A 17,428-nucleotide genomic window follows, 5' to 3' on the forward strand; every position below is an offset into this window, starting at 1 on the left:
TATTCCAAAATGTAGAAACATAGAAAATACTACCAAAACTCATTGTAGTAAGCCAAAATCACTCATATCAAAACCAGACAAGGACAATTTGAGAAAAGGAAAATTAGAGACCAATATCCATGACAAATATACATGCAAGTATTCTTACCAAAATAGTAGCTAACCTAATTCAAAAATACATCAAAAGGATCATCAATCACAACCAAGGGCATTTATTCTCCAGGGATGCAAGGAATGAACAATATTCATGAATCAATCAATGTGATACACCACATAAACAAAGAAAGGATGAAAACCACATAATCATGTCAATACATGTGAAAAAGCATTAGACCAATTTCAACATCCATTCATGATTAAAACTCCAAATTCAATGAGCATCACAGGAACATACCTCAACATGATGAAGGCTACAGACGACAAACCCACAGATAACCTAATACTCAAGAGGAATAGCTGAAAGCTTTTCTTCTAAGATCAGGAAGAAAACATGGATGTCTACTCTCACCACTTTTATTCAACATACTACTGGAAATACTAGCCATGGAAATCAGACAAGACAAAGGCATCCATATTGGTAAGAAAGAAGTAAAAATTTCACTCTTTTCAGATGATGTGATTCTATCTGTAGAAAACCTTAAAGACTCAATCAGAAAATAATAACTAATAAATGGATTCAGCGAAGTGACAGGATACAAAACTAATATACAGAAATTGATTGATTGTGTTCTATATTCTAACACCCCAGAAGAAAGAGAAATCAGGAAAACAATTCCATTTACACTGGCTTCTAAACGAATAACATTCCTAGAAATAAGGATAACCTAACCAGTGATGTGCAAGACCTATACTCTGAAAACCATAAGACACTCATGAGAGAAACAAGGCACAAAAAAATGGAAATCTATCCCATCTTAATGGACAGGAAGAATTAATATTGTGAAAATGGCCATACTACCCAAAACAATTGGCAGATTCAATGCAATCCCTATCAAAATACCAACAGCATCTTTCACTGAACTACAACTGAACTAACCACACAAGAACACAAATGCTAAAAGCAATCCTGAAGAACAAAGCTGGGGTATTATGCACCTGCTTTCCAGCTATACTACTACGCTACAGTAATCTACACAGCATGGTAATGGCACAAGAATAGACCTATAGACAATGGAACTGAATGAAGAGCCCAGATATACACCCATGTATAGGTGGTAAATTCCTATAACACTAAGTAGCTATAAAGAGACAGTGCAGAAAACACAGGCTCTTCAATAACTGGTGTTGGAAAAACTGGACAGCTACAGGCAAGAGAATGAAACTGGATTACCATCTAACTCCACACACAAAGTAAATTCAAAGGGGATTAAAGAACTAAATAGAAGATATGAGACCAGACAAGAGTAATCATTGACTGGAGTCATTTGTTACTATTAATAAACATAATTTTGCCATAAGACAAAGACAAAGGAACATTTTTTTCAAAGGTCTGCATTACTTTCTCTTTTACCCAGCCTGTATGAAATATCACGTGATGTAACATATCAAAGAAGACAAAAAAGGAAATGACACTTTCTAAGGTGTTAGGGTAGGGGCACAGTTCAGTCATGAATGTTTCTAAGATTATAGGACTGTGGATGTATCAGTATTTTTACCACATGTCTTACACATCCGCTCTACTGCTGAATAGACAGTACGGACTCCAGTAGATAAGGACAGAGGGATTCACACAGTGAACTGTACTACCTTTCTTCACTTGCGTCTCCTGTGCTGCCAGCATGGTCATGCATAGGTCCTAAATGTTCTTCCTAATCTCTCGTAAGCAACACCTCCTGTGAGAGGGAAACATGGTCAGTGTATCGCTCATGGAGACCCATCCACCTGTTTCTCCACCAACCACCACTCGCCCCCTCAACTGGGTCTTGAATCAAAGACCATCACTGTGCTTTGTTTATTAAGCCCGGATAGGACTGAGGCGTGATGGCAGGTGGGGACACATAAGGTCCAGGAACCTGTCGTAGCTCTGCCTTATACACAATTTCAGATGAATAAAGAAAAACAAAAAACTGTAGTCATTTCCTGAACCTCTTACTTAATGATGCTTCTCTTTTACAGAAGATGACAACATTTCTACCCCATGTAAGAAAAACAAACAACGATTTGTCAGAAGATGTGGGATGTCTGGACATATAATAGAAATAATTGTAAGAACTATTGCCCAAAACACTGAGAACATCATCCATTTCTTAGTATAAAATAAAAGTATCAAAAATATAATAAATAGTACATGAACAAGTGTGGACTTAGCGTGGTTAATTTGTATTAAAGTGAGCCGCAAACTGAACAGTGCCCTTAAGGTGCACAATCTTACCATTTTCATTTTATCAGTTCATAACAAATTGCATATATTTCCAGGAGATGTAATGTACCTCAGATAATCATTTTATCTCTTTTATAATTACTGAAAAGTAGGAAAGTATATTTCTATTATAACCATTAACCACAATAATTTTATGTATGAACTAAAACTATAACTGCAACAGCACATTAACTATTAAGATTGTAAATGAAGTTAAGCCTGTTATTCCACCTCCATCTTTCACAACCAGGGATTTCCGGACCCGAGCGATAGCTGCTGACAACTGCACTGGGGTCACTGACTTCATATTCCGGGGTCTCTCTGGCAGGCAGGACGTGCAGGAGGGGCTCTTTGTGTTCTTCCTGCTGGTTTATGGCATAACCGTGGTTGCCAACCTGGGGATGATCCTGCTGGTCAAGGTGGACCCCAGACTCCACTCACCCATGTACTATTTCCTGAGCAATCTGTCCTTCTGTGATGTCAGCTACTCCTCCACTGTCTCTCCCAAGATGCTGGCTGATTTCTTGTCTGAGCAGAAGAGGATTCCATATAACTTATGTGCCATTCAGATGTATTTTTTTGGTGCCTTTGCAGATGTGGAATGTCTCCTGTTGGCGGTCATGGCTTATGACCGTTATGCAGCCATTTGCAACCCACTTCTTTATACAGTGGCCATGCCCAGGACACTCCGTATGCAGCTCGTAGCCATTGCCTATATTATGGGTTTGGTAGATTCGGCAATCCACACCTGTTGTACATTTCGATTGTCATTCTGCAACTCCAATATCATTAACCACTTTTTCTGTGACATCCCACCCTTGCTAGCCCTCTCCTGCTCAGATACATCCATCAATGAGATAGTGATGGTCACTTTTCTTGGCTGTGTTTTGGGGCTCAGCATCATGACTGTCCTCCTGTCCTACAGCTACATCCTAACTACCATCCTGAGAATGAAGTCAGCAGCGGGCAGACGCAAAGCCTTCTCTACGTGTGCCTCCCACTTAACCGCTGTGGCCATATTCCACGGCACACTGCTGTTCATGTATTTCCGACCCAGCTCCAGTTACTCCATGGACACGGACAAAGTGGCCTCTGTTTTCTACACAGTTGTCATCCCTATGCTGAACCCTCTGATCTACAGCTTGAGGAATAAGGATGTGAAAGGGGCCCTGAAAAAAACAGCGAGCCCTAAATTCTGTTTTGGCGGAAACTGTTTTCCCCTAAAGTATTTATGTCTAGATTCTGAGAGCTCACGCTCACGTCCTCGTACATAGGTTCCTGTAGTCTCACCAGTACAGACCTTCTAGATATTCCCTGCTTCTTACCTTTCTGCCCCCATCAACTCTGCAAGGAGCCGTGGATACCTATTGTAGTAATCTGTCCAAACTAAGGAAGAGTAGTAATAGTTGCACTTTGTTGTTTTGCAAAAGGCTCCTTTTATACCCGCCCTCTCTACTCACGGGTGCGGCCCAGTGAGATGTCCTGGGCAGAGCAACCCCTCCTCATGTCAACTCAATTTGCCTTCACTGACTTCTAAGTTTGTTTATGCAACAGGTTTAATAAACTTGTTCAATCAGAACAGATTTGGGGAATTAGATTAGAGTATTAGAGTTGCTTTATTCTTTTTATGTTTTACAGTCACCCTATGAATGTTCCATCATAACGCTTAGAAGTATGAGTAGCAAATAAATAAGAATAAAACAGAATTTCCCTGCCTGCTTGCTCACTGCCTCTCTGCTTTGGTGTTTATAACAATCAGCTCTGAGATGCCAATCAAAAGTACCAGTGGGACAAATGCATGAGTGTAGCCTAAAACATGATGCAAATGAGCCTTTGTAATTTTACTTTAAAAAGAAGAACTCCATTCTTCAATTATTTTCTGGTATGCTCTCCTCCATGAAATCCTTCTTTACATCTTGTCCCTCGGCCTCGGCTGTGATCTCCATCATGGATGGGAATTATTTGATGCCCATCGTTCTGCCCAGTTATATCAGCGGACGTGCCCAGAACCAGCTGCTCTAGATTCATATTACACCTCACAGTGCACATCAGCCCGTGGGTTTCCCTTCTTGCCCGCATGCTGGAGAGCACATATGGTGCTATTGACAACTATACAGAAACTCCATGAGTGGGAGTTGGGGATGAACTTCCTGGACCTTCTCTAAGGCCACTGGAAAAGAGGACATCTTCTTCCTTGATACGTTCATGGCATTGTACTAGTTAAAATTGAAATATTTTTAAAAACTGAAATGCCCATTGATTAAGTTGAAAGGGTGATGTCTTAACTTATTAATGTGTTCAGGAAAAAAACAAACAGAGGACAAAGTAGTATTTACATTACTAGTCCATTTGCAGTGTTTTATATTGGCTCTCTGGGATTCTATGAAATAAACTGGAATCATATTCTAAACACAATTTTAATAATGGTCATTGCTGAGTAGCTGGTTGTCAGGTAATCCTATAACCTGGTACAAAAATGTAATTAATTGCATGTGTTGTGTATCTCCAGGGGAAAATTCCAGGGCAAAATGCCTTTGAAACTGCCATCAGTCAAAGGGAGAAACAAAGTTTAAGACACCCGTTTATTTCTTACAAGGAGTAGTCCTTTATCTCTCTGGAGCCGGCTGCAGAGGAAGAGAGCCCCACCCAACCTAACCTCTCCTGTCTGTCCCTCACCCCTGTGATTAGCTATTGATACGGAGATGAACTACATCTCTCCACCCCTTGGAAACATCTATGGATATGGAGGTGCACTAAAGCCAGGCGAGAGATTCCGGAAATACTGCAATTTTACCCACAGTTGTTCACACCATAATCAATTGGGAATTAACGTGGTTAAGAAACACATAACACCATTTCCGGTTGCCAGGAATATTCATTTTATATTACATTGTAGTCAGGAAAGGAATATGAAGGCACTTTTCTGATTCCAGGAAAGAGTAATGAATTACACCTTGTTTGTCAGTTAAATCCCCTACCTTGATTTTCTATATTCCTTCAGGGTATAAAAGGAGCTGAGTGCCATATATTCCACAACACAATAGAAATGAAACAACAAGCTAAAAATATGCAGTTATTGGCAGGCTATTAGCCATGCACTACTGATTGAACTGAGTTTTAAGATGAATAATATTTCATTATTTCTGAAATACCTTCTTTTATAATCTCAGATAATTCATTTGTTGTTCATAGAAGCTACCACATATCAGGACCTTTCAATCACTGCCCTAACCTGTTCAATTCCATGTTTTATTAAAAATGTATTAAATACAGTCATATCTATAAAAGTTAAACTACCCATCTTAGGTAAAATTGGGTTCACGGGCCAGTTTTCATATATATTTCACATATTTTTTCATATATATTTCATATGCATATATATATATAATATATATATAAATACATATATGTATATATTTGAGAGGATAAAAGATATTCCCTTTTATTTCCTTTGCCTATTCTTTTACAGACTTTGATTTAATAGTCTTTACAGGCAGGACACCAAGGCTTTTTGTTTTTGTTCTGATTTTATATATATTTTAAGGAAATGATAAAAGATGAGAGAGAATTTAAGATAGGCTATGAAGTGAGACAGACCTTAGTTTACATCTGTATAATATCATTTGCTTGTTAGCTCTTTGATCTTAGGCAGTTAAGTCCCTCTTGGGACTGAACCCCTGGGGGTGGGGGAAGGCGTGGTACTGTTCATGGCATCGTGGCATGGAACGGCATCTCCCAGAGCCATCTGTGTCCACCTCAGAGCCTGCTCACCCAGGCTGCCTGGTTCCGGTTGCCCATCACAGCCTCAGCTCACGTTTGTAGCTTCCTGACCAGCCACCTTGGCACTAGTTTTTTTTTACCCTGTCTTCCCTCCTGGTTGTAGTTGAGCAGAGGATTCTTCATTGCCTCCCCTGTGGGCTCGCCATTCCCTCTTCCAGGCCAGAAGCTTGAACCGTCTACTGATCTAAGTCTCAGACCTCACATTGCCAAGAAATGATTGGATAATTAATCCCAGAGTGTCTTATTCTACATTATCCTGTGCGGCCCTATCCCAGGGGCTAAGGCTGAATCGTACATTGTTGGAGGAGATCTTGGGGAGGACGTGACCACCAGGTGACCTGGACCAAGGCAGTCAGAAGCTCCTCACCTCCCTCCCTTGTTTTGGGAATGTACTCTCTGTCCACCATCCCCAGACTGTGAACTGTGCCAAGGACATAACCTTGAGAAAATAAGGCGGTGTGGAACCCATCTGGGCGGTGTACATGACTGAATGCACTGAGGACTCTATTTAAACTTAGGTTTGGCCACCTGTCTTGCATCCAACTAAGACAAGTCTCATAAGCAATTCCATCCTTTGTTAAACTGCAATCAGCCAATCTGGAGTGGCCTGCCTCTTTCTTCAGCCCCCACCCTCTGTATAAGGCAGCTGGTTTGGGAATCAATATACACTCAGCCGTGAAGGAATTAATATCCATCTTTGTGACAAACTCATGTCCTTCGGATACTTCCAGCTCAGTAATTAGGACAAAGCTCTTGGTTCTCATCCCCTCAGGCCGCATTTCATTCATCCCTAACCAAAGCCCACACTGGCAGAGTCCTGCCTCACCACTGACCTGAGTGGACAAAACCCTTTTGGGACAAAACCCTTTGACTGCAGTGAAAGGAACTCTAGTCTCTCTTTAGGACCCTGCATGCATTTCTTACTCTGAGAAGCCCTTCTCTCTCCCCCTACTCATCCTCACCTGTGGGTTTGGCACACACTTGATGCTTTCCTGCCACACCTGCGGCGGAACGGAACTACCTTCTCACCACTGGCTTCAGTCCCCATCTCTGGCTCTCAGGGCTTGGTCTAGTCACCCTCGGAAATGTTAGCTGCGCTTACACATCAAGAGATTTCACACTGAGAAAATATTTCATGAGCCAGACTTTAGTTGATATTAGCCAATTGTTTTTGAAAAAGTCTCCATTCTGGACAAAATCTTGTAACAGTCATGTGTGTATACAGTACCCTTCCCCAAAGTGAACCAAAAGTACTGCAGGAGAAATAAATCATTTCTGCCTCTTAAAGGCATCTAGTCGAAGTTAAAAACAATCAGTACATTTACATGTTTATTTCACATAAATGTACTTAGTATTTACACTCAGGAAAATACAGTAATAAAGATGCAAGGGATCAAATCGGGAACAAAATAGTGTAGTAGAGGGATTAAACGGACACAAATAACTACAATGTTAAATAGAAGATGCTGAGTATTAGAAGAAACACAGGTATGATTCTAGTGAGGTTCAGAATGTGAGTTATCTGAAATTAAAGGCCATGTCCAAAAAAAGTCGTGAAGGAATTTAACATCTGAGGCAGGATTTTTTACACTGAGTATGATTTTGAGAGCTAAGCTACAATCTGCACATGTTTACATGGGAATAAAAACGAATTGAAAAAGAGTCTCAGAAAATTGCACTTACTTTCTTTCACCACAAGAAGGGTGTGATGTGTCAATGGCTTATCCAGTATTGAGTGAATGTGATAAAATTTAGGATGAGGAGAGAAAAGGAGGAAAATATGAAATATAGCAGATCATGTGAAGGGCAAATCTAGCCCTGGAAGAAATAGTAAACAATCTCAACTTTAAAATGATTGAAAGACAGACATAATGCAAGTAATATGAACTGCTTTGCCTCTGATGTTGGGCTCTGACCTTATTTTTGGATGAGGCCTCGTTGCCCACAGAATGGGGAAACTGGCCTTTCCAAAAGTTGAAACCAAAGATCAAGGGAAAAACATTGTTGAAAAGATGTCAGGCCCAGTTTCATCCTTTCTTAAGAAGGCATTTTTTGGCCAATCACTTTCCTAAAGGCATTTTTGACATCTTTGTTCCTTAGACTATAAATTAGGGGATTCAACATAGGAATAATCAATGTGTAGAACACAGAGGTCACTTTGTCACTATCCAGTGAATGACCAGTGCTGGGGCGCAAATAAATGGAGATGAGGGTACCATGGTAGATGGTGACCACGGCCAGATGGGAAGCGCAGGTGGAAAACCCTTTTCTTCTTCCCTCAGCAGAACCTGTTTCAAGAATAGCTATGATGATGTAGACATAAGAGAGAAGAACTGTCAGAAGACAGGTAGCTTCCACCAAGCTAGCAAAGACAACCAGAATAATGTCATGCATGTACGTGTCCGTGCAGGACAGGGAGAAGAGTGGGGAGATATCACAAAAGAAATGGTTAATTTCATTGGAGCAGAAAGACAGATGGAATGTATTAGTGGTGTGTATAATTGAGCTCATGGTGCCCCCCAAAAATGCTCCGACTGCAAGCTGGCAGCAAGCCCTCCTGGACATGATAACAGTATAAAGCAGTGGGTTGCAGATTGCTACATATCGGTCATAAGCCATGACAGCCAGGAGGAAAGATTCTGTGTCAACCAAAGAGCAAAAAAAATACAACTGTGCAGCACAGCCATGGAAAGAAATGGCCTTTTGCTCAGAAACCAAGTCCACCAGTAACTTGGGGGCAATGACAGAAGAGTAGCAGGCATCTATGAAGGACAAGGTGCAGAGGAAAAAATACATAGGGGTGTGCAAGTAGGAACTGCTCGTGATTAATAAAATCATCCCAAGGTTCCCCATCAGGGTAACAGAGTAGATGGAAAAAAACACAGCAAAAAGAACAGTCTGAAGTTCTGGGTGGTCACTAAATCCCAGGAGAAAGAATTCAGTCCTCACGGTGCCGTTCTCCAACTCCATCCTCTTGGTGCTCCTGGACTTCGGCACAGAGTAGGTGCGACAGTGATGGCAACACTAATAACAACTTCAACATTAACAAAAAATATTTTAAAAGAAAGTGGTCAAAGTAAGTAAAGAGAAGAGTAATTCTAAATCCACTTGCAAAACCTGAAAACACATTGGTGTATCTATAGTTAACATAGTAGAATGCATAGTCTTTCTAATGCTTTAATTAAGTTGATAATTTCCTATTTGGCTCCCCCTTCTATTCCCTAAAGCTATAGCCTTCCACACGGCACACCACCACACCAGTTGCTAAACTCTATTGTGGGTTTCACTCTTACCTTCTTCACCTCTCTCATCTGCTAATGTGGAGCAATAGTGGTTAACCCCACTGTCATACAGCAAACTGAATAAATGGCCTCTGTTCCCACGTGTGTTGTTTTTATGTCCACATAGCATAACATTACAGTTCCAGGTGAAGCCTTGTATAGGTAGAGGAGCAGAAATTCTGCATTTCTCACCTTGAGATGGGGCTTTGTTTCTGACCACTGATAAAATATAAAAAAGAAAGTGTCTGGATTAGTCATTTAGTGACTCAATTTGCCATGTCCCTTGATAGTGGGGAGACCTTGGGCAGGCCATTTAATCACTGAGTTTCACTAGGCATTAATATTTAATCATCTCTTATCAACCAGGATTCCCTTTTTACTTTAAACAAAGTGCTAGTTGAATAAAGAAAGCATCATTGAGGTACTAGTTAATTCTCTGGCATCCTTCTTTCCTGACATACAAATGGCTTCGTCTTTAGAAAATATCAGCTCTTACTGGGTGACAGCCCACCTGTTCCCATCTACAAGCATGAAGCACACGATTGTCAATCGACTTAGAAGTGCAGCAAAGCAGACTGCTGTGAAGATGAAGGGAAGATAAAGTACAGCCAGTGGTTAGTAAGGGAATGGCAGATACAACTATTTGTTGTCCCATCTTCTTTCAGTAATTTCGAATAATGTCTGTTAAAATGTAGGCATCAAAAAAAGTCTCTCATCTTTAGAGATAAAGTTCAAATAAGCTTGAGTCTCAGACACGGGGAACAGCCACTTCTTTGCTGAAGTTGTTTTCTTCTAAACCCCTTATTTCCAATCACAGAATTAAAGGTAGTGAAGAAACCAACTTACATAGAGAATATTTTTTCTTGCAATAATCTTTCAAGGATCTTACATGTTTTAAGACTGAAAGAAATTTGCAGGATTCAAAAATGAAATACGAAGCCAAATGGAACAATGGAAAGAGAAATATATACAAGAAACAAAACATTAAGGAGAGTCCAAATAGAAGCCAAGGAATAGGTTCTCTTACACAATTGGCAGGTGAGAATGAAAATGGACATTTCTAAAATGGCTCGTCAAAGTATTTATTCCTTATGGTCAGGATTATGTAACATCTTTCTACATTGATAGATAGTAACTGCACTAGAGAGAGTGAGGATTTAATAATATAGGTAACTGTTGAAACACTTGTTGTATATTTGAAACCAACATGAGATTGTATATCAACATCCTTCATTAAATTCCTGCAGAAAGTTCTCTATATTAAACCTTAGCTGTTACTTCACAAAGTTTCTTCTATTACCAGAAAGCCAACCCCTAACCCCATGCCAGTCCTCTTACTTGACTGTTGATAACTATTGGTATTAATGGATTCCCATATGATAGAACATATATTATGACATACTAATTGAGTCACCCTCCATTTACATTTAAGTCCGCTTCAACTTTTAAAAAGAAATAATAGCTAATGAGGACTGTGCTTATATGTAGATTCCAAATCAGAGTCTGAAAGCACTGAGGATTCTCTTAAGAATATCAGGTCTTAAATGTGTGTGTGGGGGGGGGGCTGTTGCTTTTTATTTTTATTGTAAACTTAAAGCCTTGAAAATTTAAAACCTGTATTACTGTAGGAATATTTATTATCAAAATGTCAGTTTCCTGTGTGCAAAAAAAGTGGTTATAAAAAGATGAGCCCTTAAAATCCTGTCCAGATCTAATATCCTAGAATTACGTTAAGAACACTCACCAGATCACACTGTCTTCCTTTCATTTATCTTCTTACTACACTGTTGTCAGCATCAGTTCATATGTCACGGGAAAATCAATTTTGACACTTAAAGATTAAGAAGTTGACCCATGGCCCATAATCCATCCTGGCGGGCCTTCTGTGTCCATACAAGAAATGTGAGCCTCCCTCAGGAAGGCTGTGGGCCCTCAGGACAATGCAACCCTTTTTTATCTTGTTTTGAGGATTTTGAGATTAGATTTCTGATCTACGTCAGATCCCAGAACACACACACTCAGACATCCAAATCCCAATGGAAAAAGATATGTGAGTAATTAAACAGTTCTACTGAGGAGTTGATTATACACAAAAGGGAATGGTGTAATGTGTTTTTCTACATCTTCAGGATGTCACAAAAATAAATATATTTTGGGACTCAAAATTGTAGAAAGAGTAGATTGTTATATATATAACTGGAATGTGTTATTTGTTCTCCAACTTGTTCTAGCCAGCTCAAAAAAAAAACTCTCAGAATATTCTATGTGACAGATGGTGGAATAAACTGGAAAGAAGCAAAAATATCTACCTGGCTGTTGAGAAATAGATATTGAAAGCCAACAGGTAGGAGGAAAACCAATTAAAAATGAAGTTTCTGACTCTGATATATGCTGTAACTGTGTCCATGTTCAAATGGAACTATGGCCAAACAAGACCACAATAGCTCAGAGAGCTTTTATTCAATAAATACATTTACTTTATGAATATGTGTCAGACAGTGTTCTAGTACAAAACAGAGGAAAGGGGGACAACTTGAACTGGGCATTAAGAATTCTATCAAGTACAGAACAACAAATGAAGGACAGTGGAGGAAACAACAGGCCATTACATGGACACTGGAAAGTCTGTGGTATAACTATAGACCCAAAACGAGGTTTGGAGAATGTGCTGCCTAAGAAAATGATGAAGCTGGAAAGACACACACACACATCTTGGCAAAGAGAGCTATGAGAAGTTTGGAGCTTTATGTCCAGAGAACTAATGCCAACATAAAGAAACCCCCCTTCTTTATATTCAATTTTTCCAGCAAAGTCCTACAGGTAAATCACTAGCTTACTAGCATCTACCCAGAAGCTGTCATGTATTGATGACTGGCCTTTAACATTTCCCCAAACCCCCTTGGGTGCAAAGACAGAGACCCACCAAGAACAGGAGAGGCTGGATTCCCACCAGAAAATTTATATCCTATTAGTAAGATAATAGTAAATACCTATCAGCACTGGAGTTTTCAAGTAAGAGATTGGCCAGACTCTGCAAGAAAAATGCAACCACTTCTAAAAAATAACAGAAACATTTATGTGGTTGCTTTTCAGACAGATGTGCCTCAATTATTCCTAGACTACTGAAGCAGTCACCTATGAGGTAATTTGGGAGATTCTGAAAAAGAAATCACATTTTTTTTTTGTGAAGGTAATCTAAAGCAGACTTCCTTTTTGCTAAGAAAACAAAGCAATCAGTTTTTAGATCAGGAAGGTGTGCCTGTATCCCAGTAGGATATGGAGCCCCATTGTTTTTCATGCTGAAGCAGGAGTAACTGTGTTCCTGAAGCCCTGAAACCCAAGGTCTCTGAAAGGGGTCATGTAGATTCAGGAGAGACATCAAACTAACAACTGACTAGGATGTGGGATGCTGAGCAGGCTTCCCCAACACAGGAAGCTCTGTAATGACGGTCACCTTGAAGAGAGGAGAACTCTAATATACTCATGCATGCTGGTCCAGGGACTTCCAGCTCAGGATTTTGCTCTCTGGGGGAGATCTGATGATGTCTGCAGACCTGCAGACTTTTTGGGTGGTCACAAATGGAAAGAGTGATGGTCCTGAAATCTAATGGTAGAAGCCAGGGATACTGATAAACATCCCATAGCACACAGGATGGACACCAATAGCACAACATTGTCTAGACCCAAATGTCCATAGTGCCAAGGTTGAGAAAACATGCTCTGGGTGGAGGACTGGAGGTGAAAGATGTTTCTCTTCCTTCATCATAAAATTCAGAGTCGTGGAGGTGATATGGGAAGCATTGCTCTAGTCAAAACATTTGAAATCCAATGCAGAGACATGTTTTATCATAAGCACAATATAACTATATTCCTTTTGTCATTATTTATTCATTTATCTCACGAAATAATGACTGGCTTTCTTGGCCAGGATCCAGGGGTATTGCCATATGATCCCTGCCATCAAAGATTTATTTTCAGGAAACATTAAGAAGAGTACATTTCATGGGCCAGTTCCTTGCAGTTTTATTATTATCCTTAAGACCAACAATAACTGAGGCTGACAGCTTAACCCCATTTATATTTGAGAGACCTGAGGTTAAGCAAGTTTAAGCATCTTTCTCAAATTCACTTATTAGGTTCTGAACCTGGACTCAGGTATTTAACCTCAAGTCAAGAGTTCTTCCTACAACACTAAAGCACCAAGCACCTAAATACACGCATTTAAATAAGTGAGTCCAATAAACATATAGACAATAACAAATATGAAATGAAGTCTTAAGAAAATTAGAAGAATTCACACTGTAGGAACATAAGAAACGTGAATTATGATCTGACTTTCAAAAGGTGGATGCACTAAGCTTTAAAATGGGTCTTAATATATATCAGGCTCTAATCCTTGGAATCTGTAAATGCCACCTTATTTCAGAAAAGGTCACGAGAAGGTGTGATTAGATTAAAGACTTTGAGATGAGGAAATTATTCTTGATTTTCAGGAGGGCTTTATTATAAGAGAGAGGGGCCTGTTTTACATACACACGTGCCCCGCATACAAGAAGATGTAGGAAAGATGGAGAGAGGATTGAGACGCTAGTCTTGAAGACTGAAGTCTTATGACCACAATCAAGGAATGCCTGCAGTCACCAGAAATGGGAAGAAATGAGGAAGGATTGATTGGCCTCTAGAAACACCTCAGGAAGTGTGGTCCTGCTGACGCCTTAATTTTGGCCAAGTGATACTGATCTCAAATCTCTGAAGTTTACTAATGTAAGACAGTGTTTTAAGACACCAATTTACAGTACCTTTCTACAGAAACCAAGGGAGAATAATAGTAAGTTTAGAAGAGAATAGATTTAGAAAACACAGTGAATGCATAAAAAAACATCACAGAGAGCAAAAAGTTAAAAAGACATAGAAACTGAAGAAGTTATGATATCACATACATTTCTACTTTTCTAATCAAGAATTAAGGAGAATAGAAAAAAATGTAAAAGTGAAAAAAACAATAGCAGTACAGCAGATAATTTAATAATCAGCTATAATATACAATGTATAATGCTAAGAGCTAAAGATCCATCATTTAGTTCTCATGGAAATTTTATTAGGAAAATAGAGTATTATTATCTCCAATTTTTAAACCAGAAGAGGTTTTAAAAGTCGTGAAATCATAACCTCAATACAAAATGTAATAACAAGGAAAACAGAAATGACTAAGAAACAATACACAGATTTAAACATGCAGGAAATTCACTACAAATTTTCATGAAAAACAAAATATAAACAAATGTATAGTTACTCCATGTAAGGAGGAGGAAGTCAATTTAATACGAGTGGCTGCATGCTGAGATAATGATAAAAACACATGGCTTTTTATGTGCACTTTGTAAGAAATCTATTGATGTATCCACACTGAGAATCAAGTCTAACAGTTCCACACCCAAAACCAATTCAAAGCAACTAAAGGTTGGAGAAGAGCAGCAAAGGAAACAGATGCATTTGAAGTGTCAGTGACAGGGGTAACATACGACTTAATAAGATAGGCAAGTGGCAAATAACAAAGCATGCACAGTGTCCGAGCTCATAAAATCTTTCCTCAATGAACTTTTCATTCCCATCCACTCAAAACAAACATCTCATTGAGGGTCTTTGAGTCTAGTTAAGAAAGTAGTTTTTCAAAAGGTAATTTTGATCTCAACACTTTCTTGAGGGCTCCTTTCACATCCTTGTTCCTCAGGCTGTAGATCAGGGGATTCAGCATGGGAATCACGATAGTGTAGAACACAGTGGTCACTTTGTCAGTGTCCATACTGTTGCCGGAACGGGGCCGGCAATACATGAAAAGGATTGTTCCATGGAAGACAGCAATGGCAGTGAAGTGGGAGGCACAGGTGGAGAAGGCTTTGCGCCTTCCCTGGGCGGAGCGCATCCTCAGGATGGTGATGAGAATAAACAAGTAGGAGGTGAAGATGATCGTGATGGTGATAATCTCATTGCTAGTGGCCACAATGTATAGCAGCATCTCATTCAGAGAGACATCAGAGCAAGCAAGAGACAAGAGGGGGAGTAGATCACAAAAGAAGTGGTTAATCACATTCGATCGATAGGATGGGATCTGAAGAGCTAAGCACAAGTGAATCAGAGTACACACAGTCCCACACAGGTAACAACCAAACACCAGCACCACACAGAGATGCCGGGACATGGTGACCATGTACAGCAGTGGGTTACTGATGGCCACAAAGCGGTCATAGGCCATCACAGCCAGCAGGAAGACCTCAGTGATGGCATAGGAACCAAATAAGTAGAACTGCACCATGCATCCCAGAAAGGAGATGGTTTTGTCCTCACTGATAATATTGGACAACATCTTTGGCACAATGATTGTGGAGTAGCAGAAATCCACAAAGGACAAATGGCTGAGGAAAATATACATGGGTGTGTGAAGTTCAGAGCTGACCTGAATCAATGCAATCATGCCCAGGTTGCCCAAAACTGTGACTCCGTAGATCAGAAGGAACAGCATGAAAAGAAAGGCTCTCAGCTCAGGGGCGTCTGTTAGTCCGAGAAGAAGGAACTCTGCCACAGAAGAGCAGTTCTCCGTGCCCATTCCTACCACATGTCAGGCTTCCGAAAACAAATGATACGTTTTGTGCTTCTTTTAAGACAGAAAAATGGAAAGAAAAACAGATTAACGTGGATGTCAGAAAAATATAAAACTGGTATCAAAGAGTGTACTTAAAAGTTATAACAAAGATGGTCAAGGAGATAGAACACCATTGTCAAATAAATGTCTCAGGGGATCCTACAGATCAATACTGACTTAAGCATCAGCAGGTACCTTAAATGACTCCAACCTTTATCTCTCGTAACACATTGGAATGATCAACTCAGTTTTGTGGTTTAATGTTTTTATAAATGGTTTCAAAAACACACTTTGCAGCTACACAGAAATTAACTCCTCTGAAAAATGTTAATAACATCTCTCTACAGGGTAACACCTGCTGTGATTTTACAAAATAAATACTCTTTATTTTTTTTACTGGACTCTATCAGGACTGTAAATTTGAGGTGCAGTTCTCTATAATTCCACTATTGAGAGTCTGACAATTTTAGGGAGATTGTGTGGATTACCTAAACTATTTACATTTGGAATTAGGAAAACAGAGAAATGAAATATACACTGATAATGATAATTTTACATATCAAACTAACAAAATGGCTTAATCAGTTATAAAAAGGAGGACATGTTAATAAAGATATAGCATATGAAACTTGTATAAATTTTTCCAGAATGCAATTAGCAGTATATATCCAAAGTCTTTATGCAGATAATAATGAAAAGTATATAACATTCATTAAGAGATAATTTATTCTTAATAAACTTGATAAAACTGTGAAAAACTATGCCCAGAGTTACATGCAGCATTGTATATAATATTAGCAATATGAAAATTTATTTATCAAAGATAGAGCAGTTGTTAAAAATGCTGCATCATATAGGAGATAGAAAATTATCATATTTGATATTATGTTTTGGAGATGGTAAAAATATTTTTAAAAGGATACCAAATAGCACACTTGGTATATATATGTAACTGTAAATGATATGTACATGCAGATGTATGAAATGAATATATATGATATGCATATATTATATAATGACCTTGATTTGGCTTTAAGTGAAAGATTAATCCTTTACCCACATTAGAAAGGATGCAAGTGAAAATTTTCTTAAGATCTTTCAAGTAGTTGGTTGGGGACAGTGGTTAGGTTTTGTGTTCTATATGGGATCTACCACTGGGAATCTTCCTTAATGAAAAGACATATGGAAGTTGAGGAATTTAATTCTCTATCCTGCCTTCTAGACATCAGGGGCTGCATAACCAGGACTTCATGTACATAAATGCAATGGAAATGGAGTGAAGAGATTCTGGACTAGAAAGGTAACCTGCTATTTCTCCACATCTCAGTCTAGTTCTAACAAGGTGGGAACAGCACAATCCCAAAGTCA

The 17,428-nt window shown here is 39.2% G+C and overlaps 2 protein-coding genes and 2 pseudogenes across 2 annotated transcripts; 1 reads left to right on the forward strand and 3 right to left on the reverse strand.

The window, feature by feature from the left end:
- Positions 1 to 17,428, reverse strand: part of LOC108390761 (olfactory receptor 5L1-like) — a 110,588-nt pseudogene that overhangs the window by 28,007 nt on the left and 65,153 nt on the right.
- On the forward strand, positions 1,981 to 3,633 carry LOC108396086 (olfactory receptor-like protein OLF2). The gene is made up of 3 exons (XM_037011075.2): positions 1,981 to 1,987; positions 2,116 to 2,204; positions 2,560 to 3,633. The coding sequence occupies exons 1-3, from the start codon at positions 1,981 to 1,983 to the stop codon at positions 3,631 to 3,633; spliced, it is 1,170 nt and encodes a 389-aa protein (XP_036866970.2).
- LOC140844165 (olfactory receptor 5I1-like) lies at positions 8,177 to 9,182 on the reverse strand (annotated as a pseudogene).
- Positions 15,074 to 16,024, reverse strand: LOC118971099 (olfactory receptor 5L1-like). The gene has a single exon (XM_037011076.2). It carries the CDS (start codon positions 16,022 to 16,024, stop codon positions 15,074 to 15,076), a length of 951 nt encoding a protein of 316 aa, XP_036866971.2.

This window comes from Manis javanica, chromosome 11 (genome assembly GCF_040802235.1).
Source record: "Manis javanica isolate MJ-LG chromosome 11, MJ_LKY, whole genome shotgun sequence".
Lineage (NCBI taxonomy): Eukaryota > Metazoa > Chordata > Mammalia > Pholidota > Manidae > Manis > Manis javanica.